The sequence below is a fragment of the Apteryx rowi genome, unplaced genomic scaffold, assembly GCF_003343035.1.
Source record: "Apteryx rowi isolate R43461 unplaced genomic scaffold, aptRow1 scaffold_425, whole genome shotgun sequence".
Taxonomy (NCBI): domain Eukaryota; kingdom Metazoa; phylum Chordata; class Aves; order Apterygiformes; family Apterygidae; genus Apteryx; species Apteryx rowi.
The window spans coordinates 565,879-590,459 of NW_020450678.1; the positions used below are offsets into that span (position 1 = coordinate 565,879).

At 36.9% G+C, this 24,581-nt stretch overlaps 1 protein-coding gene across 1 annotated transcript; it reads right to left on the minus strand.

Moving 5' to 3' along the window:
- On the minus strand, positions 1-24,581 carry LOC112971054 (coiled-coil domain-containing protein 169-like). The gene is made up of 7 exons (XM_026076082.1): positions 24,503-24,581; positions 23,931-24,041; positions 23,798-23,838; positions 11,783-11,881; positions 10,737-10,790; positions 6,878-6,954; positions 1-3,332 (listed from the first exon to the last, which is right to left on the minus strand). Exons 1-7 carry the CDS (start codon positions 24,579-24,581, stop codon positions 3,230-3,232), a joined length of 564 nt encoding a protein of 187 aa, XP_025931867.1. The 3' UTR covers positions 1-3,229.

The following is a 24,581-nucleotide window of genomic DNA, read 5'->3' on the forward strand; positions in this document are numbered from 1 at the left end:
TTTATTCTGTTATAGAGAAATACAGTGCTGCGATACTGATCTATTAAAAGTAAAAATCATGACTCAATACCCTCTTAAATCATGAGACTTAAAAAATGAATGGTAGTTTGGGGAATAATAAATGTTTGTTTACCAGCTTTTGAGTTTTTTAATTCATATTTTCCAGCAACAATAGGGGTAAATACTTCAAAAGCCATGGTTACTTCAAAGTCACGACTCCTCTGAAATCAGCGGACTTGCATGAGTAACCACATAAAGGAAGCATGGGCTCAAATTCTAAGAATCAGGAGATCCAATTTCTTGGTCCATCAGTTATGGGCACTTATACTATAACGAGTAGGCCAGGAATCCCAACTCCACTCTGTACTGCAAGCCTTCGACTCTGATCCTATCTTCCTGTTATCTTTAGCTCCATTCACTTACTGACCATAACAATCAGCAATTCAATTTCTCTTTTATATCTTTAGATTGTCCACTGTTTAGAATCTTCTGCACAGAGACTCTAAGAGACAGAACTTACCTTTTAACAGTTAGCAACACTACAAAAGGTTACCCTATCACTAAATCAGGGGGAAAAACAGACTTCACTACAGTCCCATCCCTAGTTTAAAAAGCCAAGCTCTGTGATTCAGTCTTCCATGTCTAAAATGAGAATAATAGTACATGCTGTGCATTGAAGGATTAATTACTCCTAAATGGGTTGAAATCCTTGTATAGAAGATTTTATGTACAGACACATAACTGTTCATTGCTTCAAATGAAAACAAAAACCATTTCATAGCACAGCGGAATAGTAGTGAGAAAACCCCTCACAAAAAAAAAAAAAAATCCAGGGATTTCAAAACACCTGTTGATCCCCCCAGAAAACAAAACAAAGCACAAACTCCAACATGGTTTGGGAAAGCTATTAGAAAAAATTTAACAGTGCGAAAGATTCATTCAGGTCAAAAGGAATAACACTTTTGAAACCAAGAACTACTTTTCTGTTGTTACAAAGAAACCTGAGTCATCAAATTTAGTCATCTGGGGTGCCCTTATGTTCAGAAAGACAAGAGGAAATGAAACGCAAAGTAGTTTAAATAGTAAGAGCACAGAGCTATGACCATTTTGCAAAGCAAACACTACAGCTGGACACATAACTAGAATGGTGAAACACAAGTTTTAAGGCTTAAGTAATTGCCATACAATTGAGTTTCAAATTCTGAGCTTGCTCTGGCAAGCTGAAACAGGAACTAATAAGTTCTCCCCAGATCATTACAGTACCAAACTCAATAAATGTCTCTTTTTAAGTTTCAAAACTGTTACCTCAGTGAGCACTACTCATGATGGAAGTGTTCAAGGCTCCTGCTGTAAGCAAATGCTGTTCTGCCATGTTTGTGCAGTTTCCAGTTCTTTCAAGGTGTTAGAGGGACTGGAGCAGAATGCATGGACTATTACATTTGATTCAGAGACAGGAGTAAGAATCTTCTGCTGCACGAATCCAAGAACTGGATAATCTTCACTACTGCAGATGTCCCTTGTCTTTTATGCCAATGGAACCATTAGAGTGTTTTTTTCTCTCCCCTTCTCCACAATGACAAATGCCAACACAATCAAAATCTGGAAACTTTCCATGTGAAAAATAGGAGCAGAAAAGTGCTAACCTAGTCAGCTGTGCTATGCTTTCAGTGGTGACTGTGGACAAAAAAATAGCCAGGCAGACCAGCCTGCTTAGGAAAGAATGATATCAGGTGCATTATGGTAACATTATAAATATCTGTTATAATCTCATGCTATGTGAGAGAAAAAAGTTGGGGTTTCCACAATGAATATGCTGTACAATACTGCAGGTCTTCTTTCCTTGCATTTTAGAATGACATCATTGATCTTTTGGTAATAGTTTAATTACAGCCTCACTTTAATGCTGCCAGTAATAAGGAACTATTAGTATTGCTCTTAAAGAGACAAAAAGCTTTATTAGATACTGCAAAGAGATGCTCTTAAAAATAATAAAAGACAGCTGATCAATCCCATTTGCTCTGCCAAGAGCTTTTAAGGTGTAACCCAGAGGTTTGAAGCTTCATTACCAAAACATTGTTTCTGCTGCCATTTAAAAAAATCCTACCAAAGTTTAGTGACTAATATGTTGTAGGTAATGAAACTGCAAAAAATATTACATGATTGAGAATGAAAATAAAAGCAGTTCTACTGTTCCTTGAAGAGATGACTTTGGACTCTGAAAACATATGGATCAGTCCCACTGAAGAATACTTAAGAGATTTTTATGGAACCCAGACTGTGGATAAAAACATTCATCTGAGATTTTAAATTTCAAATAGTAGCATACTCATATCAGGAAACATAATGTATATGTAGTGTTTAAAACAAACAACTGCTTCACAAGATATGTTCTGAAGAATCCTCAATTAAAAAATGTTTAATTTTTCTTTCATTTCTCCCTATAACTAGTGCCTAAAGTAGCTGGGAATGGCAATGTGCTTCTAAACCATGCAAACAGAAGAAGGTGGTCAACATGGGTTCTGTGGCAAGCCAGCTTTTTAAAAAGCTCAGTCTGGAGCTGGTTTGCCTTCTGTGCTGGTTTAAGAAAGCTCATGGAATATAACACCATTTTATAGTGTAAAAGGACTGTACGACATCAGGTAAGACATCAGACTGGTTAGTAAAATATGTTGTTGGCTTTTTTAAATAACAAATTTTAAAATGCTAGATGAAAGAATGTTCAGCTGTCCCACCATCAGACTCTGACAGACTCACTTTGTTGCTATACTGAATGGGGGTGCCTCCCGGATGGAATTTGTTGAGATTTACTGTTTTGGGTAGTGAGATTACATTTCAGGTTATATCACTCTTCCTTCTTCCTCTCAGTTGAGAGGTCAAAAATGTTAGAGGCTGTTTTCAGTGGTTGCCGTGCGGCCAAAGAGTCTAAGGATCCACCTGGTACATAAAGAAATTAAATGTTCTCCAAGCCTCCCATATCCCTGATGCCCAGAATCACAGACAAAAACCAGAATGGGAAGGGTCAGAGATACTAGAACGAAGAGGGCAACTAGAAGAACAATTCTATTAAGTAAAGCATAACACTTACTCTAAGGCTGCCAAGAAGACATGCCAGTCTGGGTTTGTTATCATAATATGGCACAAATACATTCATTTTCAATTCAGAAACTTCCAGTTAAATATATAAAAACAAGAGTAAAAGTGATTGGAAGTTCTTGGCAAGAACATTAAATCAGCCCTTTAGTTTTGGAAGCTGCTTCACTCCTACAGACTTTTTAATTGCTCCTTTTTTGGGATCAAGCATCTTCTGGTTTCCTGGAGCACTGCACCTTCCTCTGAAATAAAATGGGTGAAGATAGTCATGAAATGTCACATTCCCTGTAATGCTGCAGAAACTTTAAGTGATAGAAATTTTCATGCTTTTTATATTAACACAACTGATTATTATGTTTAATTAAGAAACCTGAGAGAGGGAAAATAAGTATATTTCTGGTTTTGAGGCCAGCAGAGCATTTAATTACTCTGTGTACAAATTCAGTCCTCATTTTATTATACCTGACTACTTCCTATTATCTAAATGATGGCATTTGAAGAACATGAACTGAATGTTAAACATTTGCACAAAGAAAGATAACTGGCTGAGGAGCTATTTTCATCAGTTACATAATCCCCATCAAGAAATGGAAAAACACTTCTTGTAGATGTAGCTACAGTTCTCTGCAGGTACATCAGTCTGGAGACCCATGCTCTTGAGTCCATGATCTTACACGGGAAATGCTGGTAGCAGACTTCTGTGATGGTAGTCCTATCATAGACACATCACCTACATGAAGCTTACAAGAGTGGTTTTCATCTTGATCTTCTAAGTGAAATCAGTGGGAACATAAACAGATTTCCACAGGGAAAATGGTGATTCCACAAACTGGAAGGGTCATTCTCATGATGAAGCTTGATGCATCTCCACTTTTATGCAAAGCACCTTTGTTTTTCTCCCTGTTCATCACTACAGTGGACAGATAGCACTTCACATACTCTAACAGCTATATACAGGGTTTCAATATTTCTCCCAAATAATAAGGGTTCTGAAGGAAAATATATCACAACATCACCTCTTTATATTCATGATGACAGCTAGAGAAATATTTTGTTATGTGGTAGAAGCTGTGATGACGTGATCTGGGAAAGTTTAAAATTTCTGGGCAAACAGCCAAGAAAGCTGTCTCTAGGGCTTGCTAGTCCTGTTCTTGAGACTAATGGTTCCTTTGTTCCAGCTCTCAAAAGCAGCATGGTCTTGAAGGAAGAGCTGGCCCCACAGGGATATGAAGCTGATTCCACTTAAAGCTTTGAAGACCAGAACCAAAGGCCCACATTTGCTCAATAATCAATTGATTATTCAAATTCATATCAATTGATTATTCAAACCCCATCGATTAACCAAAGAGCCACAGCAGAGCTGAACCAAGCAGACAAGGTATGTCTGTGTGACACTCTGTAGGCAGCATAAGCTCCTTCCACTCACAATCAGCGGGACTTAAGCCAGCTGCAAACCAGAAGCCAGATAGTTGCTGCCCATGCAGTATTAAAACGGAGTTAACAGGCCCTGCTGTATGCCTGCGTTAACAGTAAGGGCTCAGAATGACATTAAATTGGTTGCTCAGACTGTATAACAGACATGAGGAATCAAGACATCAATGTTTTTCCACAAATGCCAGTATCCTGTTTTCCTGTTTTCCTGTGAAATACCATAAAAGAGCCTCTACTGAACTTGGCTTTTATGTTTGAAAGGCCAGTAAACACAATGCATCAAAAATTAGTGTTCATAATTACCATTCAGAAGTGTTACAGTGTTGCTTTAAAAGACAGGTCATGTTTTCCATACCTGCACCTATCATAAAAATCTAACATTAAAACAAATATTAAACACTGTTTCTTAACAGGATTTGAGACCCAGTGAAGGCAGGTGGTTTCTGAAAGGCCAACAGAAGTGAGGTAAGAACTCTGGGCAGAAAATTTTGAAGTTATTCTCAAGGACAGGTTTAATTTCAATTAGGCAGGTCTTCACTTACTTGAATTAAATTATTTCTCATTAATGTCAGTTTGAATGATCATCTTTCAGGCAGTAAATCAATACATAATTAAAAAAGAATAACATAACAATGGCTGTGTTAACCTTGTGATTACGAGTGGGTACTTACACCTAGCACTTCCTGAAAATACTAACTATGCCAAACTCCCATTCTTATGTCTATGTTGCCAACTAAGACCAAAGTTTGAACTTAAAGTTATAAGTCATTGGTTATAAAAGCCAGTGCCCTCCAAACTATGTAGTCCTCAGTGCTATCAATGACAATTAAAAGGATGAAAAATTCCCTTCATGTGTGTAAAGTACTTTGAAAAGTTAAAAGAAAAAAATCCTTTGAGGCGGAGTGGGTGAAAGGGATATTTTGTTACAATATGCATCTTCTCAGACCAGTAATTACAGGCAATTATATTTTCTTTTGTTTATTATAAAGAGAATTACAGAGACCCACTGTCATATAATTTCAGGGTAAGTAATGATCTGCTAAAATAAATTAATAAAAATAACACAGCAACAAAAAAACCCCAACAGATACTCACAGAACAGTGCTATTTCTCAGCAAATCTCAATATCTGGCTGATGGTATTTAATCTCCCCGCAAAGACAGTGAATTTTCCTAGTCCTAACTTCCTGTCCTCCTCCACAGGAGCTATGTTAAACATTCACAGGGCCAGAACCAACATACTGGTGGTATATGGGGAATGTCAGACCCACRCAGTGCTTGTTCAATACCGAGAAACTTCAGTTGCAGACATTAGCTCATATTGGACCAATACCCTCTCCTGGAGCATGAAGCTCCAGTGCTGCAATTTAAGAAATCCTGTTATTCTACAGATATAGAATATTCTGCACATAAAGAATGAAGGGATAAAGCAGGTAAGCAAGTACGTCTACACAACTTCATGTTCATAATTTTCTCACTATATTTTTAATGTTGTCAATATGTAATATGTATGCTTGTTTTAATAATACTGTAAGTGTTTGGGTTTGTCTAAGGATAATTTATTGTGACATAGAAACCACAGGAAGTCTCCAAACAGAAAATATTTGGGAAAGCACCACAAGCAAATATTTTATCTGCCTACCCTGTTTTCACACAATTTTGAGGGAAATCTGCTTATGGCCATTGGAGGCAGGATACCGGGTTCAACATACTTCTGATCTGATTCCCTATGTTCTTAGTACTTTATGTTCTTCATGTTTCCAGTTCAGTTAAAAAATAAATCACCTCCAATTTAAAACTTTCTCACAAGAACTACAACCAGAAATATATTTTATTTCTACATAGCTCCAGCTGGGCTCTGTTCATTTAAATTTTTGAACCCATATAACTAAAACCTGGCTTTGCTTTGACCAGAAATCTGTTAAACAATTAAGCCTTTACACATTGCCATCTAAAATTATTCACACTCTTATCCACAAAAAGCTTTACAACCTCTGCTCACTGAAAAGGTCCAGGCTAAGCATTTAATTTAGTTACTCTTAATGGACTAGAGGGCATAATTGTTGCACAAACTCTGCAGTAATATAGAAAAACTGATCCATTTTTTAAAAGAGGTTGAAAGGGAAGAACATCAAAAGTATTGTCAGATTCCAAAAAGACCACTTAAATATTTGAGTACTTCATCTTCAGTCTTGCAACATGCTTAATATTAAATAAAACTGACTGTAATGCAGTACCAAAGTGATGTTAAACATTAATATTTTGTCAGAAGTGATATTTAATATGAGCAGGAAGTTATAGTAATCAAAGCAAAAAATAATAAACCAGAAAACGGAGGGAATATAAAGGAAACTTACTTCAGTATCTGTTTTTCTCTCTTCCCTGTCATTGCATCTGGTTTTTGCCTTTCAACAAGTTTAAGTGTAGCTGAGGTCTGTAATAGTAACATTTTTACAAAACAAGTTAAATCCTACTTTACTAAATCCTAAAACCACAGTCACAGTTAAGGAAGTAAAATATTTTCAAACTACTTTAGACCAGCTATGGTCTTAATGCAGCAGAGTACTTTAGGCGCATATTACACTGATACCTCGTTGATTTGGGGACTGAAATACATCCAAAAATTTCTTGCTGTACAAGGATACTATTATTTACTAAAGTGGATAATCAGAAAATACGTAATTCCAAATCAGCATATTTTTGGTCATACTGCCTAGAAGTCACTAACTAAGAATAAGAACTACTTTAAAAAAATACCACAGCATGGAAATCTCTGCATATTCTGGAAGTCACGACTACAGTACTGGACATACTGAAAATCTAAAAAAGCAGTTATTGCCCTTAGTACTGCACATAACAGAGTCTGAGCAGGATTAAATCAGTCGGTTTTCTTCTTCCTTAGCTCACACTTGCTTTCTCACCCAGCACTTGCTGGCTCATCCAGCTGCCTTTACTAGAACTTCCTCTCAGAGGGACAGCTATAGCATAGACAGAAAAACAGAAAATGTAGCAAGTGTGGGACTTCTCTGACTGCCTTGCACACTTGTGTGTGTGGTGTAAGCCCCTTCATAGAGATCTGTCAGGAACGTGCAATAAATACATGATAATCATGACATGTATAATGCATCAGCTATACCAGGCCAGTGAAGATGTTTATGAAAGCTTAGAGATTGAAAGCTTAGAGACTTTGGGGCTATCTAAACAAGACACAAGGTTTGGATTATTTTTAACTTTACATTTTAGAGCATGTGTGAAAACATTCTACACTTCTGAGAAAAAACTCTGGCACTGAAAAGAACCACGTGTCTCACTGCTTGTAAGAAAATGGTTTCTAATGTGCTTCTGTGTATATAATGCATTAGGCAAGTACTGAAGACCCAGTCATAGCAAAGTCAGCTATAACTAAAGCAGAGTTTTTTTCAGAGTGCACTTGTTAAAAATGGAATAGAATCTGCATGGATTTAATTTCTTGAAGTCAAGACTAAATTGTTTGCACTGAAGGAACTCTAGTGAAGATCACAGCAAGTATGATTTACCACCTGTAATTTTATGACACATTAGGCAAGGCCTATGTTATAACTGCTTTGACAGATTTTTTATTTACATGAATATACCTTGCCAGGATATAAAATTAATATCCATTGCACAGCTTTTGCTGGCAAAGTTTATTCCAGGCCTATCCCAACTAAAATGAGCCACACTAGCATGAACAGTTTTCCAGGGGCAATATCTATAATTATGTTTGGTGGTGGTGGTGGTGGTGGTGGTGGGGGGGGGTTCTGCAAAGCAATCTTAATCACAAATCAGACTCTACTATGCTAGTAAAAGCTCATGGTAAAAAATCTGGCCTGAGAAAAAGGTCCTTTGAAAGATCTGTTCTGGATCTTCTTTACCTGCTTCTCAAACTTCTGAATTTCTGAAAACCACCAGAAAGTGCTTTGGGGTTTTGTGGAGCCCAAATCCAAAACCCACAGTTTTTCAGACAGAAAGCAAAACAAAAAAAGCAAACCAGAATATACTACAAATCACTGCTGCCTCTATCATGACTTCCAAAGTTTGTGAAATGTTTGGTTTATTTTAAAAATATTATTTAAAATTGACTACTTCCTTATGGATCCAGACAACATGAACAACAAAAGCACTCAGAAGATACATGTATTTTGTAAAAAAGCAGAAAAGCACATGATAATTAAAAAATATAATTAAAAGAAATGGCTGCTCAGAAGCAGTTTTCTCCTCTGCTTCTGCTGAAGGCAGCAGGAGGGATCCAAAAGAAAATGGAAAAAAATAAGAAAAGCTTTTAGAATCTGAGAATTTTAAACACTGACCAGTAAAAAGCTTCCATTGTTTTATTAAGAACTACAGAAAAGCACAAACATAATGAGGAAAAAAATGTCCAGAAAAGACAGTACATCCATTCTCTGTAATTAAGACAGAGTGTCATTGGAATATATTGTCACAGTATAACAATATCCTAGGTAATATTTACTTTGGAATGTATGGAAAATGTTAACTTATGGGTAAACCTCTCTTTAACTCAACTGCTGCCACTTGACAGCATGGACTCTAGGACAGTGACATTTTAATACATCCAAAAAAATATCTGGGCTAAACATAAATTTATTTATGCCTCCATTGTTAAAATGATCTGTTAAAAGCGAAGGCATGCATATGCAGATTTTAAAATAACATAAAAGCAACAATCAACTCAAGTTCATATAAAAACAGGACCTGAAGGGACCAGATAAGCCAATGATTCTTTTGCAACCAAGAATCAACCACGATAGGTTGACTACCGTGTTTGGATTAGCCATGTACAAGGTAAATGTCTAACCTAAACTAATCATCTAGGCTCTGTTTACAGCTCAGGAAGAGAGACAGATAACTCTGCAGGAAATTCATTTCATCTTAATCTAAAACAGGTGTGATGGTTTGTGCTTTAAACAYGCCTGTCTCTCTCCACAGATTGCAGAGAATCCTTCTACAATGACTTTAGACTGGATGTTTAACATTCAGAGAATTAAAGCTAGGCAAAATGAATCTGAAGATGATTATTTTGCCCTAAAATTATTTTGAAATAATGGGATTAATTACTGAAAATGTAAGCACTAACTATCTTCAGTGTGGGTGGCAAAAGCCTAGTCCCTAATGCCCTCCCTAATGCATATTCCTCACTTCAAACAATGTCTTATAAATGTTTAAGTATAGCTGAACATAATTTAAGAATGCAGGGGGCACTCCTCTTGCTAGCATGTTCAGTAATAAAATCATTTTCTTCCTTCTGCATTTCCTGGTGTCACTGCTAATATGAAGAAATTAACAGTCATCATTGGCATTTCCTGAGCTTTTACTTGGTCTAACTTTGGAAAACTAGCTTGAGCAATTCTTTCAGATTCCCCAAAGCAGCAATGAACCACATAAGAGAATCACTCTCCTGCTGTGCAAACACATGGAAACCTTGCTAATTACAGCCTTTCACCCCAGTTAGCTATGCCAGGGATTCAGTGACAGTCATTCCACTGCATAGTTCTTGAGTATCACACTAAGCTATTACTTTTTACATTATTCAGGAATTAAGAGCTCTTTCAGAATAAGAAGTACTAGAAACCTTTACAAGTTCCCCACAATTCATTTTAACCATTTTTTATGTATCACATAATTTGCAGCAATAAAATCTAATATCTTATTTCATAAAAATAAGGTACCTCATCATTCTGTTGTAAATTTAATTCAAGTATGTAGTGTTTTGTCATTCTGAGTTGACAGGCTAACTTGTCTTTAAAAGAAAAAAAGAGGGAACATGAAAAAGAGGAAATAAAACTTAACATGAGTGTCACTTGCTAATAATTTTGTTCTGTTCATTTCAGCAAATACATTAAACAGCAGCATGATATTCTCATGACTACTGGGTGGGCAAGCAAGTATTAGACAATTGCTTCAAGCTTTCACAGTGAAGGGCACTATGACTATCCTTCCTTGGGAGCAATGAAATTCCAATTGATGCAAAAAAGAAAAATTATTTAAAAATAAACAAACTGCAAGTCAAACAAAGTAATCCTTCAGTTACTAGCTCTGTTAAATAWATAATCAGCTTTTGAGATGGTAGATGGATACAGTGATAACAGACTTTTGCCTCATGGCATTAATAGCTGCTGTTGCTGTATTAAGAGAGCATAAAGATTTTTAAAAGCTATTGAGCTACATAGTTTTTTTTACCTGTAAGATCTCTGAGAGGTACATGTGCCGCTCATCATTGGCTTTGTGGTAAGCCTGCATTTAGAATAAGGAATGCATGCTACAATTAATCAAAATATTTAAAAAGCTGAATCATAAGAGAAGAAGCAAACAAATGCCAGAACATTTTCAGTGACGCACCCTCAGCAAGTTCACAGATGATACAAAACTGGGGGGAATGGCTGATACACCAGACGGTTATGATGGTCCCATTTAGAGGGACCTCAATGTGCTGGAGAAATGGGCAGAGAGGAACCTCATGAAGTTCAACAAAGGGAAAGGCCAAGTCCTGTATCTGGGGAGGAACAATCCCATGCACCAGTACACGCTGGGCGCTGACCTGCTGGAAGCGGCTTGGCAGAGAAGGACCTGATGGTCCTGGTGGACAATAAGCAAAACATGAGCCAGCAGTGTGCCCTTGTAGCAAAGGAGGCCAACAGCCTCCTGGGTTGGAGTACTGTGTCCAGTTCTGGGCTCCCCAGTACAAGAAAGACAAGGATTTACTGGAGAAAGTCCAGTGAAGGGCCACAAAGATTAAGGGACTGGAGCATCTCTTGTAACAGGAGAGGCTGAGAGAGCTGGGCATGTTCAGCCTGAAGAAAAGAAGGCTCTGGGGGATCTTATCAATGTGTACAAATATCTGAAAGGACAGAGTAAAGAGGATGGGGCCAGACTCTTCTCAGTGGTGTGCAGTAATAGGACGAGAGGCAACAGGCACAAACTGAAATACAGGAAGTTCCATCTGAACATAAGTGAGGGTGGTTGAACACTTGAACAGGTTGCCCAGAGAGGTTGTGGAGCCTCCATCCCGGAGATATTCAAAACCTGACTGGACATGGTCCTGAGTAGCCTGGTCTAGCTGGGACCCTGATTGAGCAGGGGCGTTGGACCAGACAATCTACAGAGGTCCCTTCCAACCCCAACTATTCTGTGATTCTGGGATATCTATTGTGTGTTCCACTGTTTTAGACTGTTCGTCAGACAACGTAATGGCTTTTAGAGATCAGAGGCATACAGTGATTACAAACCTTTGCTTCTTGTTCCAGTCTAAGTTCATAGTCTTTTAGCTGGTTCTGGAGACTTTTCTTCTCTTCTTCTAGTTGCTTAAGAACCTGCTTTAAGGAACCCTGTGGTTATAGTAAACAAACCAGTATTTTACAAGTATTCCTATTCTGTATAAAGACAGTCAGAATTCACCACCACAGTCCTTACTCTTTCAGGCATTACAATCTTTGTCATTCTATTTGCTTATCATTCACTTTTTGTTTACATGATTCCTGCTGGCACATCACAGAGACGAAAGTGGTTAACCACACGCTACTATTATCAGTTATGCACTACAGATTTCCACTGTGTTAAAATGACATAAATTTAGTTTTCTGCCCTGCTGCTCCCTGTTAGGTAAGCCAAATCACCTTGTGATGACCACACAGAATTGCTCCCTACCTCTAACCAAAGTTCACTCCCATGACTACTTTTTAGTAGGAGGATTTCAGATCCCACCTGGAGATCTACTTTGAAACCACTTGCCAGGAGAGCTGATGGACTGACTGAAGAGTCACATGGCGTGTCAGAGGTAACTCACAACCTGGCTAGAAAGCAGTATGTTTTGGGGAAACTATCTGTCTTTGATGTATAGCCATTTACTTTGTCTACAATTGGGACGAGATGGAATAACAGTGGTAGAGTCCATTTTGGTTACTGGCCAGTTTTTTGTTTGCTGTGTAGTGAGAACACACTGAGAACGTATACCCAGGTGCAATCTCCTCAGTTTCTATCACAGGCAACTGCTTCTCGTAATTCCTTTCATAAAYTGATCCACTCCATCCACTATATACATTCTTATTAGGAGGCTCTAAGAGTTGGCAATTTTTTAATTCCTTGCCTCAAATCATTCAGTCAGTTTACACCTATGTCTTCTTGCATTATCTTTAAGACAATTGCTCTTCTTCCCTGGTGTTTGCYACCAGGATGTATATATGGAAAACAGGAACATCTTTTTTCCAGCATTCAATTTGCTAGGAAAAATAAGCTGAACTTTAAAAAATCATCTCTCACATAACAGACTGCCCCTTCATCCGATCATCATAGCAACCCCATAGTAGCCCCACCTTGCACATAAGTTGGTTCTCATCCTTCTTAATCATGGGAGAGCAGACCCATAGATAGTACTCCAGAAGCCATCTCACTGCCTTGAACAAAGGTAGTAATACTTCTTTATCTGTATAGAGAAATTCTAGGATTGCATTTTCCTTTTCCATAGCTGATGATGGCTTACAGTCAATATGGATCAAACAGCACCTCCATATTCTCCTCTGCAGCTGTGTCCAGGTAATCAGCTTCCAGTTCATAACAGATTTTGTTTGCTATTGCCTAAAACCTTTGGTTTATATTATTAAATTTTAATCCCATTTTTAATAATGTAGTCCTCAGTGTCATTCTATTTTTACAGAGCATCTAGATCCCTATTATATTACATAATTAGTATCAGGAGAAAATGTCATATTTTGTTTCTATCATGTGTGTCAAAGTCATGAATAAAATGGTGAGAATAGTTGTAAACCTGATCCTGGAAGAACTTTGCTTGCACTCTCCCTCACCAGTCTCCACTACCACGTTCYACTTGCCAGCTCCTTATCCCTTTAACAAATCTACTAATTTTCATTTTCTCCAGATTAATCAGTCACTTCCTATGTGACATTGTATCAAATTCTTTATCAGAGGTCACAGTGAACAGAATTACTACGTTTGTCCTGTAAATAGAGGTATTGTCCCATCAAAGGAAGTCAACAAGTTCTCCCAGCATGAGCCACCTTTAATAAATCCATATTTCAGTTTGTTTTTGCCCCAATTATTCCTTTCTTTCTCCATCTTAAATCTACACAAAAGATTTGCTTTTCTCCAACTGTACGCAATGCCATCATCCACAACTTTATTAAAACTACTTGCTATCATATCAGTGACATACCAAGCCAGTTCTTTCAGAATCCTAAGGTAGAGATTACCCATTTCCCTCAATTTGAGCATATTCAACTCCTTGAGTTTTCCTTAGGATTTGGTTACAGTCATGTCCTCTTCCTTGTTGACATTAGCTATTTCTTCCTTTGTCCTGCATTTCATTGTTTCTGTCCTTACCGAAAACTTAGGCAATATATACATGTTTAAATTATAGCAAATTAATTCATCATCATGTGACCTAACAGTTTTTGACTGGCTTTTCTACAGTGTTCTTCTAGATTTCCTAAGCCTAAAGCAGCATTCCCTCCTTTTCATCCACAATTTTGTGATAAAATGTGTTAAATACAACATCCATTGAGATCTGTGCCTCATCATTATTAATAGCACTTATTTTTTAGTCTTTATTTACAAACATAACATATGATACAATTGCTGGAAATAGTCATTTATTATATTATTTATATTATATCCAAATTCATATCCATCCAAACATTATATTCCTATCTATATTTAACTATATGGATGGGATTCAGTTTGAGGTGAGGATATCTAAATTTGGTTGTCCATATGTGAACTGAGCTTCCGCTATAGTCACAGTCAATACAATCAATGAAGCTCAGAGAATTATTCAGCTGAGCAGCTATGAAGAACTCAGTTCAGTTGCCTAAACCCAGATGACTGGTGCCATCTGAGATGCCATTGGGTGTCCACGAACAGCCATGTGTGGCTGACAGATATGACACCATGATTGCAGAAGGCATATGCCCTTCTGGACTGGCAGTGGGCTACTCTGCACTGAAATGGCTGCAAGTCCCTTCGTTTACACAACTATCCCAGCACAGATGTCTACTTGAATGAATCTAGACATGAATCCATAGGCTCAGCTGACTGTATTGACTAGACCTCCATTGCCTGTAATAGAAGCTAAACATCTAGCTAACATGTAGACATCTATACATAGAGAAGTAAATACTGGTGTCTTAATACTTAACTCATTCATATTGTTTCRATATGTATTTCAATATTATTTCCCAATATTATTTCAATAAAAATCTATTTCCTATTCTTCCTCAAGATGATTTAATCCAAACTGATGATGAAGTAAGAACTAAGTGCATGAATGTAAAAGTCTATCAGTCACATCTGCAACACGGCACATTTATCTCTGTTTTGGTCTTTCCTGCAAAGCGCATACCTTTAATACCTCTTATCACATCATGTTCCCATTATCACTATATTAGATTTCAGGCTAGTCAGGTCCTTCCATTTGTCTGCCTAGGCCCCTTGTGTGAAATAAGCGTCTGTTTCAGATTTCTTTTTTTTTTTTTATTGCTAACTCAAGCATTCTCCTAGGCAGAATGGGGTGAATTCTTTCACTTTCTGCACTGACTACCTGACCATTGTCTTAGCAGTAACAGTTATTTCCTCTTACTATCCTTAATGTTTTGTTATGCCCTTATTTAAAATGTTTTCCTATGTATTAGACATGGAAAGGAAGATAATATGAATCTGTCCAAGTATTCTCTTCTCTTTTTTTTGTGTAATTTTTCCTCTACTTATCATGCAAACCCTGACTCCATATAGGAGACCATATAGTCTCTTTCTCAGAAAGCTGTTTACAAATATTTGTCAATGGTCAAAAAGTCCAAAATCAAATCTTAAACCACCTCTTGATCTTCATGTTATTGTTATAATTGTTCCTTCCATTCCTTGGTCAGAACACTTCAGCTTCCACTTTTTTGGGCATCTCTCCAGCCTGGCACAGTCATCTTTGTCTGTTCCAGAGTAAACTTGTAAATGTCATTTGTCATAACTTATATCCTTGACCTTGGACATCATCAAGCCCTTCTATTTGCTGGATCTGTGAAGTAATAGTCCTGCCAATGGTTTCTAACAGCCATCAAACATATAAATCTGCCTCTTCTCTTTGAAATCTCTAGTCTTCTCCTTTCTATTATCTGCAGAACATTCTATCTTTTATTTTCTCTGACAATCTTCTGTACATCATTTTTGTTCCTTACTCAGCTCCAAACCTTATTTTTCATTAAAAAAAAAAAAGTCTGTTACTGAGATTCCCCTAAGAATGATTTTCATTAAGGTCAAGATTTTGCAGTTGCATGGCAAAAGAGGAAGTGCTTTCAAAAGATGTGCCARGAGAAAATAACCCCTCCCACTGATTTAAGAAAAAAAGGTGATCAAAGAGCTATATCTTTCAAGAATGCTTCACCCATGACTGAACTATTATTAACTTTAATCTGTTATAATAGACACACTGGAGACATGAAAAGCATTGCTTTTTTTTGTTTTTTTTTTCTCCTAATTAAAGCAGAAATACCTTGGATGCAGATGAAACCTTTGCCCTAATACAGAATGCTCCTACATTCAATATAGTCAGAGTTGGCTGATTCAGGGAGAAAAAGTGAACTGCAGATTAAATAGACAATTTGGCTAAATTCCACTAGAGTCATGTGCTCTTTCATTAGGACATCAGTGTCTGTACAGAGTCAAAAGAGACAGACAGAGAAGGCCTCAGCACTGTCAAGCTAGGTTACTAATTTTTTTGGCCTTCTTGACCTGACTGCACCTTAAAGATTATAACCATGTGACCTGCCTAAAACATATTTTGTATCACCACAGTAAACTTAAACACAGTAAACATGGAAATTCATGCTACTCCCATGACTTGCTCTGTGCAAACCCAGCCCCACTTACTAGACTGTCCATCAGTGTTATGTAAGACAGCAAGACCTGGCATTGCAGCTGTTAGTCATGACAGACAATTGGGTATCTCCTTAGTGATGCTATTGGCCTAATCCTTTGAGTTCTTCCACCTAAAGAGCAAATTGCTTTTAGATCTTTTTTCATTTAATCGTTTCAGAAGTGGTGTCCATTTTTTGCTGCCAATGCAGCTGGTTCAATGCAGATACCAGGGTACTGATTCAACTGTGSAGGAATGATGATACCCAAATGCAATTAAAAAAACTGTACCATTCACTGAACCATTGCTTTTGATGAGCAAGCAGATAGAAATAAGTTAATAATGTGATTAAAGTATATGGTTACCATGTGACTAAAGTATATGGTTACCATCTCTACAGTGTCTGTATGCCTCATAATTTGCAGTGTATTTATTCTCACAATACTCTTGTGAATTAGAAAGTGCAATTATTCCCAGTTTACAGATTGGGAACTGAAGCTCAAAATAAAAAAGGAACTTACCAGTCTAAATTGCACTTTAGAGAGAATTTAACATCCTATTTCTAAATAAGGAATCTATGCAGTGCCTTACGTTCTTCACATCTGGTTTTGTCATAAAACTTAGGGAGGCATCTGAACTGCTGCTACTGTACTTGCCCATAAGCAATACTAAGCTGCTTAGTTTGCTGCTGAAAACCTTTATGGAGTTTCAAAGCAAAGCTTCCCATTGGTCGTGTTCCTCATGGGACACAACCTGGTAAGCATTCTCTACCCATATCACATGAGGAAGGACTCCTCTTCTGCCTAACAGCCTAAAAATTAAGCTCTCACAGAAATTAGAAGACTTACATTTTAGTCCTCTATAACCTTAAAAGTTTGAATTCACAGCATCTCATATCCTGAGAGTGCCTTCGCCATTACACCTAGTAGGGCTGAGATAATTCTTGAAGACAGGCCACTAAGCAGTCAGGAATGCAAAATTTACAGGGATGGAGAAGATACAAATGAGAATAAACTCTCTTCTACAAGTTCAACAATGAAAGTACTTCCTAAGCTGGAAGTAGTTTAAGGCCTTTTTATATATGTCCTCTAAAGACTCTTGAATACAAAAAGCATGAGCAGACCTTGGAACCCAAAACATCATCTCCTCTTCCGCAGGGAAAAGGCCCTCATTACTACAATGCCTGGCTGACTGTGTTTGTTCTCTTTGGCCTCCTCCCATATGAAGAAAGGGTTTCAACTCTGAATAGCAGTTACCAAAGGGTGTCTAACTCATGGCTGCAAGATGATGCCTATTCCTGGTAAGAAGACAGGATTTCAAACACAACTCTTGGGAATTTCTTACTGACCTCCCACTGGCATTCCACCTCTTCACACTCTTTTGGTAATTCCCAGCTAGATGCCCCTCTGTCAGTTAATATGTAGGAAACTTAGGCACCTAGCTCAGCCTTCTGACTTCTATGCCTGGGTCCAGGAACCTAACATTTAGATGCTGCAGTGCTCAGCAGGGCCATGCTGAAGTTCTTATGTGAATCTGGCCACATAGTTGTTCCTACTCAACTAGCAGACCTTTCCAAGTCCCCAACACTATTAAATGCTATTTCAAAAACAGACATAAAATTTTAACTAGCAAAACATTYAAAAGGTTCTGAAGACCCATTTTAGCCAGGACCGGTCATAAGTTACCTCTCACTCCTTCTATCAACGCAGAAATTGAAGAACTAGCTGAGACCTTATACATCTGAAGTCTTTAGCTGCTGCACAGCAACACAAATCAAAACATGAGAAACAACAGCACATGAAATCAGTCAAATCATTAAGGGCTGTATTCACCTTTACTGAATCTTATAAGAAACAAGCAGAAAAAATTCACGGAAGCAGATTCAATTCATGATGCTTATGGTCATGTGATCAGCTTAGTGCATAACACAGTAAAATCACAATAAAGCAAAAGCTCACAGAAGACAAAGCTTAATGCAAACAGTAACACAGATTTGTAGCAGAATTCTAGGCGTACAGAAAAGCCTCAAAAGCAAGGACCAGGAAGAGATGAAAAGAATCAGAAGGGGCTCCCTGTTATGTAGTACTGCCCCGGAAGAAGGAGTTGCCAGGAAGACTCCAGGATGAATTTTGACAGGAATTTTAAAAAGTCAGGTGACTTTATTACTGGAATTGGTTTAACTGAATATTGAAATATTGCTTAAGTTAGATTTACTACAGATTCTTCTACTAAGCCTTGAATAGCTGGACAATGTATTCCTGGAAAGGAGACATAAGCTGACTAAGGGATTTAACCTGAATTTACAATTCTTAATTTTCATTAAGTTGCCCATGTCAAGCCACTCTGAGGAAGCTGGTGAGCTAAAAGACTCACCGAGATTTTAAATGAATACTTTCTTTATGTAAGGGAATTTTGCAGGGCTTAGCAAGATCCACTCTCAGAGCAATGAAACATTATGTCCAGTGTCCAGCAGTGACCAAAGCCCACAGTTTCACAAAGGGAATCCCTCTAATAACTCTCCAGTTCTTCTGTTCACACAATTTTTCTTTTCAACTATATAACTTTAGTTATACATTTGGCTTAACACTTGCCAGAAAACAAAATTATGCAGAATGATACTGCGGCTGAATTTTAAAGCCACCCACATAAGCTGTTCTCATTCTGGATTCTTCCTTGCCCTTCTACTAATGTCAGCAGAGGTGACAATTTCTATCAATCATTCCCCAATAGACAAGGTGACAAATCCGTGACATCATCAAGATGCTCAAACTTGCTTTCATCAGAGCCCAACTCACACAGACTACTGATCCTATGGCAATTCACTCCTAATCCTCTTCAATTTTTTTCCATGAGTTTGCCAACAGAAGCAATACATCTGTCAGTTGTGCAAAAAGAAACAAGAAGCCTTTGCAATCTGCTCTCTTGACATTTTAAATCAAATGCAGTTTTGTTTAGAAAATAAACTCCTCTCCCTCCAAGACCAGCAGCTGATGTTTATCAGCTGATTTAACTGAATCTTTTAACATATCATTTTAAACTCACAAAGAGCAAAAAAGCAAATCTACATCTTTACTTTTACTGAAACCAAAATTGATTTTTAGTTGATATTGATAAACTTACTAATTATATATTGTAGCAATTACTGGCAAAATGATACATAAATAATTATTTAGCATAGCATATTTCTACAAACAGTATGCACTCAACACATATGCACTAGATACTGTAAAGGCTTCACTACAGATAAAGAGTACTGTACTTGTTTAAATGCCAAGTGCCCCCTTGTGGTTAGCATGATCTTTATATTCAAAACCAGATTGAGAGTTGAACTACAGGAATGCTATGTGTCCTGTTTGGATCAAATGTTAGCAATGGCCATGATAAAGAAATGAGTCTGGAGACTTGCTGGAAAGTTCAGACTCCTTCAGCGTAATCAGGTGTGGGATACTGCCATCCAAATCATTATGCCAGTGGTCTCCACCGCATGGCTCAGTGCAGTTGCCTGCGGACTTGCGAAAGAGGAAGTGAAAATTGAGGCCTCTGTTGTTGTGGTTCAGATTGACAGGACAAGATGTTGTTGACTCTGAAATGCTTTGCTTAGGATCTCTCCTGCTGGGCCTGGAAAAATTAGAGGTTGCTTCCTTATGCATTTTCCCCGGGAAACACAGATATCCAGCAGTCCCAGTCAACTGCTAAGGAATTCTTAGAATTCCAACCAACCACCGAGCTGGAGAACAGCCAGTTAATAAGGCCAGATGATTGCAAGATTTTTTCCCTGATTGCGTTTTCTTTGAAATGCAAGGTGAATTTTTGCCTCCAGGAAGACCACACAGTGGTCTGAATAAAAAAGTCTGCTGGCCTGTACAACACCAYCAGGAGGAACAACTAATGCCAGCATGACATGGAAAGTAAAAGAAAGCAAGTCAAGGAGTCATCCAAAATACTTGGTTGAGGCCAAATGGAAAGAATAGGAAGGGGAAGTCTGTGAGGAGGCAGGATGCAACTTAGGGCCATCAGACCAGACTACAGAGGTTCCTCCAAAATCCTTAGGATCTTCACAGAAAGTCAGGTTATCAGATTCATTCATCACATAGACCTATTGGTGACTTAATCCAACAAAAGCAACAAGGTTCATTTAACAGTGACTTGCTAGAATTGTCAGCATTTCCTATGCCATTATACAATGCTGATGTTCCCTACAGGCAGTTAGCAACACCTACTGAAATACGAATTCCTAGTTGTGTGTTTTCTTAAATCCAGGATGTTCTTCCTGTTATGCTGCCAACACCTTCTTCAACATGACATTGTCAAATACTCTGCTTACGGTTTAAAACTGATGGCAAAAATTCTCAGGTTGCTCTGTGGAGGTCTCAGTTCAGTGGTCAYTGTCATCTCAGAAAGACAGCCTTGCACAGCAAATATCTGGCCTCTATTGTCAGAATTTCCTAAGTTATAATGCTGGGCATTCCTGAATATGGTGATTTATCACAGAAACCTTCATTCCTTGGCTAATCTTAACTAGAGCGTTGCTAAGGCAATGATATCAGGAGTGTGCTCTTCCGAACTGATTTTGCAGTACGCTTTTCAGCATTTGCATACTAAAGCCTCTGTCTAGGGATTCCTTCTTGCAGAAATGGTGAGAGAAAAAGAGATGATTTTCTTTCTGCTTACGGGGGAAATAATGCTTATCAGAAAGCATATATTTCACCAAAACTTGTTTAATGAAAAAAATGTAAAAAAATAAAGGTAGAGTGTTTAATAGGAGTAAATATTATTCACATCATGTTAAGCTTTAGAGAGAAGGCCTTTTTCTGTAATTATTCCTGAAACATGTACAACATTTGTATTATTCATTGGGATATAAAAGAAATTACTGACTAAACAGTTTTCACAGTTGGAACTCCCTTGTGCTTGTCACTATTCAGAATATTTTAAATCCACCCTCAATACACAAAAATGATTTTCTAAACCCTGGCTGTAAAAATTTGTGTGTTCAAGTTATTAGTTCTACATTTACTATCATGTGATGCGTTCATCATTTTTAGAAACAACAAAAAAGGAATATCTCAAGTCAGTATAAGGACTTCAGAATGATAACTGTATTTAAATGGTTTAGGGTTTTTTTATAGCAGGGAATCATTAATCAGTATGATTCTAATTCTAAACGGGGAATGGTGCTAACCATCTGCAACAATTATTGCAATTTATGATTACAGAAAATCCTCTGTGCTGCTTTGTTCATCATTCCAGAATTTACATTTGTATTCTTCTGTTTCATTCAGGTTTTTATAGCTTGCTCATTGCCAGGGTCCCTGATGACTAATCTTTTTTTATTTTCTCTGTAGTGCTTGATATTGAAATCTTTTATCCCACCTATCTCTAAATGGGATGAATTACACTTTGGCCATGCTTTTCTCATTCTATCGACTATGATAGGACCCTAAATGACTATCTAAGTGAGATAAATCTCCTTACTATCTCTGAGCTATCGCCTCTGACAAATACAGCTGAAATTGCTCAGTAAGTTAAAAATTATTAGAGGTCCCTACCATAACTCTCACTTCCTTAGGAAAACAGGGTAAAAAGAGTCACAAATAATATTTTAGTTTCTAAATACGTTTCTCAAAATGAAAACTACAGTATTATTTAGCAATCAATAATAATATATTAATATCAATGTATTAATTAGTGTATAATTAATATTAACATGTTAATTAATATTAATAATGACAGTGATAATTATAATGTTAAATTATCATTAAATATAATTATAGTTATTAATTGTATTATAATATAATGTGCAATTATATTATTAAATTATATCTATATATTAATATGTAATTAATACAATAATAATTAAAATATTAATTAATTAATAATCTACAATATGCTACAATATTCTAGAAATTATGTCATTTTGCTGGAAGAATCAACTTGCTGTCTCTTCACAGAACTTCATATGCAATAGCAAGTTGAAAATACTGAACATCATAATGTAATTTTGGTTTTATATACACAAACATGATGCTTTGAGTGCTTGGCAAAGGTGTAATTGGATCGGTTAAGAGAGTGTTGGCAATTAGATGGAAATAAACACCTTTGATACAGTAAAAGCACGCATACCAGTTGATATCTGTGCTTTACAAGTTTACAGAAATAACCTTGTTTGAAGCTGACCCTACTCCAGGTTTTCTAGACCAATTTGCAGTTTTCTTCTGTCTTCAAGACTTTTCTTCAAATATAACTCCAGCTGTACTTCCAAATGAACATGATGAAGCAGGCAAATAGGATGGGAAGGATTTGGTTTTATTTTTTGTTTTTTTAATTAGCTGTTTTGGAAAACAATCCAGCCAAACTAGAAAATCCCAAGGAGTCTAGGACAGTACTAAAACTGGCAAGAACATTTACTATCTGAAGGCCAAGGATCAGAATAGAAAGAGCAGGTAAAAATTATTCACACCCTGCTCACAATAGATGATTGTTCCCACTAAATGGCATGCAGCCTCCTATAAGCTCAGTGAACTCCTATCAAGCTTCAGAATCAAAAAATCAGATGGAGATACCTCTGTGAGGACAAGATGTTCAAATAAAAAACTTTAAAGAGTCCTGCCTCGTAATTTTCAGTATTTCTGCTTACAAGACATTACGACATTTATGTCTATCTCCCCTATTTCTAAAAGTGGGTGAGAAGCAGAAGAGGTCTCAAAGTAAAAGATTTCAGCACATGAAAGACTAAGGGAAAAATAGTCCTGAAATGAAAAATGATTTCACTTAATTCCCTACTTCCAATTCCTTATTGGCCAAAATATTTGCTGGTGTTTTCTTGGCATTTTCTCCTCAGGATCATGGAAAATATTATACGCTTTGTTGAAACATAGGTGCTAAAATATGAGTATATTAAATAACATTTAAAAAATGAAAACAGGTACCTTGTTCTGTGTTGCAAAAATGGTATATGTACTGTACAATGAGGAATTTTCCTGTAAAGGTATTATGCAAAATGTAACTGCAACTGATTATAAATGTTAATATATACATAAAGGTCTTATATTTTTCCATTTGTTCACAGAAATAGTTTAGATACTCCATCTCATATGACTCACTACAGGTTCAGTCATACAACCTTCACTCAGCCCAGACTTTCACTATATAATATAATCCTTCCCAATGTTCAGTTTGTATGTACCTCCTATTTATTGATTTTACTATATGCCTTATAAGTTTATAAGGAACTGCATATCTCAAACAATGAAAAAGTAAGCGGGATTGATCATTTTGGCTTCTGGACAGGATTGTTGATATTTTTGGTATGAAACTATTATATGAATTCTTTAATTACATTGTGATTTTGATGCTTGTGCAAGCAACTAAATGCCATTGTACTCACCACAGGCATTTGATCAAAGGTATGAACAGAGGATAATTTATCTACAAATAAACAAAATATGTAACCCATTTATATCATTTCAACATATAATCACTAATTCTATATAAAAACACTTAAGAATACCCATTTCTACCTGTTGGATTTCCACGAATAAGCTCCATCTTGTCTTGAAGTTTAATAATTTGTCTTTCCAGCTGTCTATTCAATTCGACTTGTGTCTCGTATCTAGTTTTCCATTCATTACCTTAAAAACAAACACAGGGTTACCCTGTTCCCCAGATTATTTCATGCTGTTGCAAATAGAGGCTACTATTTTTTCAAACTGTTCCCACTTTCTTCTGGAGACTAAGAAAGTCTCCAGTTAGCCATCCTCATAAGTAGGAAGTATTCGTTTGTATACAAAGCAGCTTGAAAWTCAAGGGAATTTTTTCCACTGGGTTTATTGTGGTCAGAATTTTAACCAACTCATTGTATAAATTCATGTTATCTATAGTTGCAATAAAAATTAACAACAAAAAAAGCTAACATGCAGCATTTAGTATTCCTTAATTTCACATTTTCAGTAACACACTTATAAAAGTCATGTTTTAAATGACAAAACTTCAATTTCTACATAAAAAATTGTATCTCTGTAGGGCCTACCCTGAAGAATTAACTGGCTGTGTCTCCTATTCAATTAGCAAGACTCTGTTGCAATTCACTTACCTTCATCTTCAATACTGTTAAGTCTTTTTTCCAGTTCTGTCACCGTGTTTCTCAATTCAAATATTGAGATTTCAAGCAT

Excerpts from the sequence above, each read along its gene's own strand:
- LOC112971054 (XM_026076082.1), bottom strand. The coding sequence starts at position 24,581 with ATGCTTGAAATCTCAATATTTGAATTGAGAAACACGGTGACAGAACTG. Across the intron at positions 23,839-23,930 it reads TATTCGTGGAAATCCAACAG|ATAAATTATCCTCTGTTCAT; the intron begins GTAGAAATGGGT and ends GTTTATTTGTAG. Across the intron at positions 10,791-11,782 it reads GACTGGAACAAGAAGCAAAG|GCTTACCACAAAGCCAATGA; the intron begins GTTTGTAATCAC and ends TTCTAAATGCAG.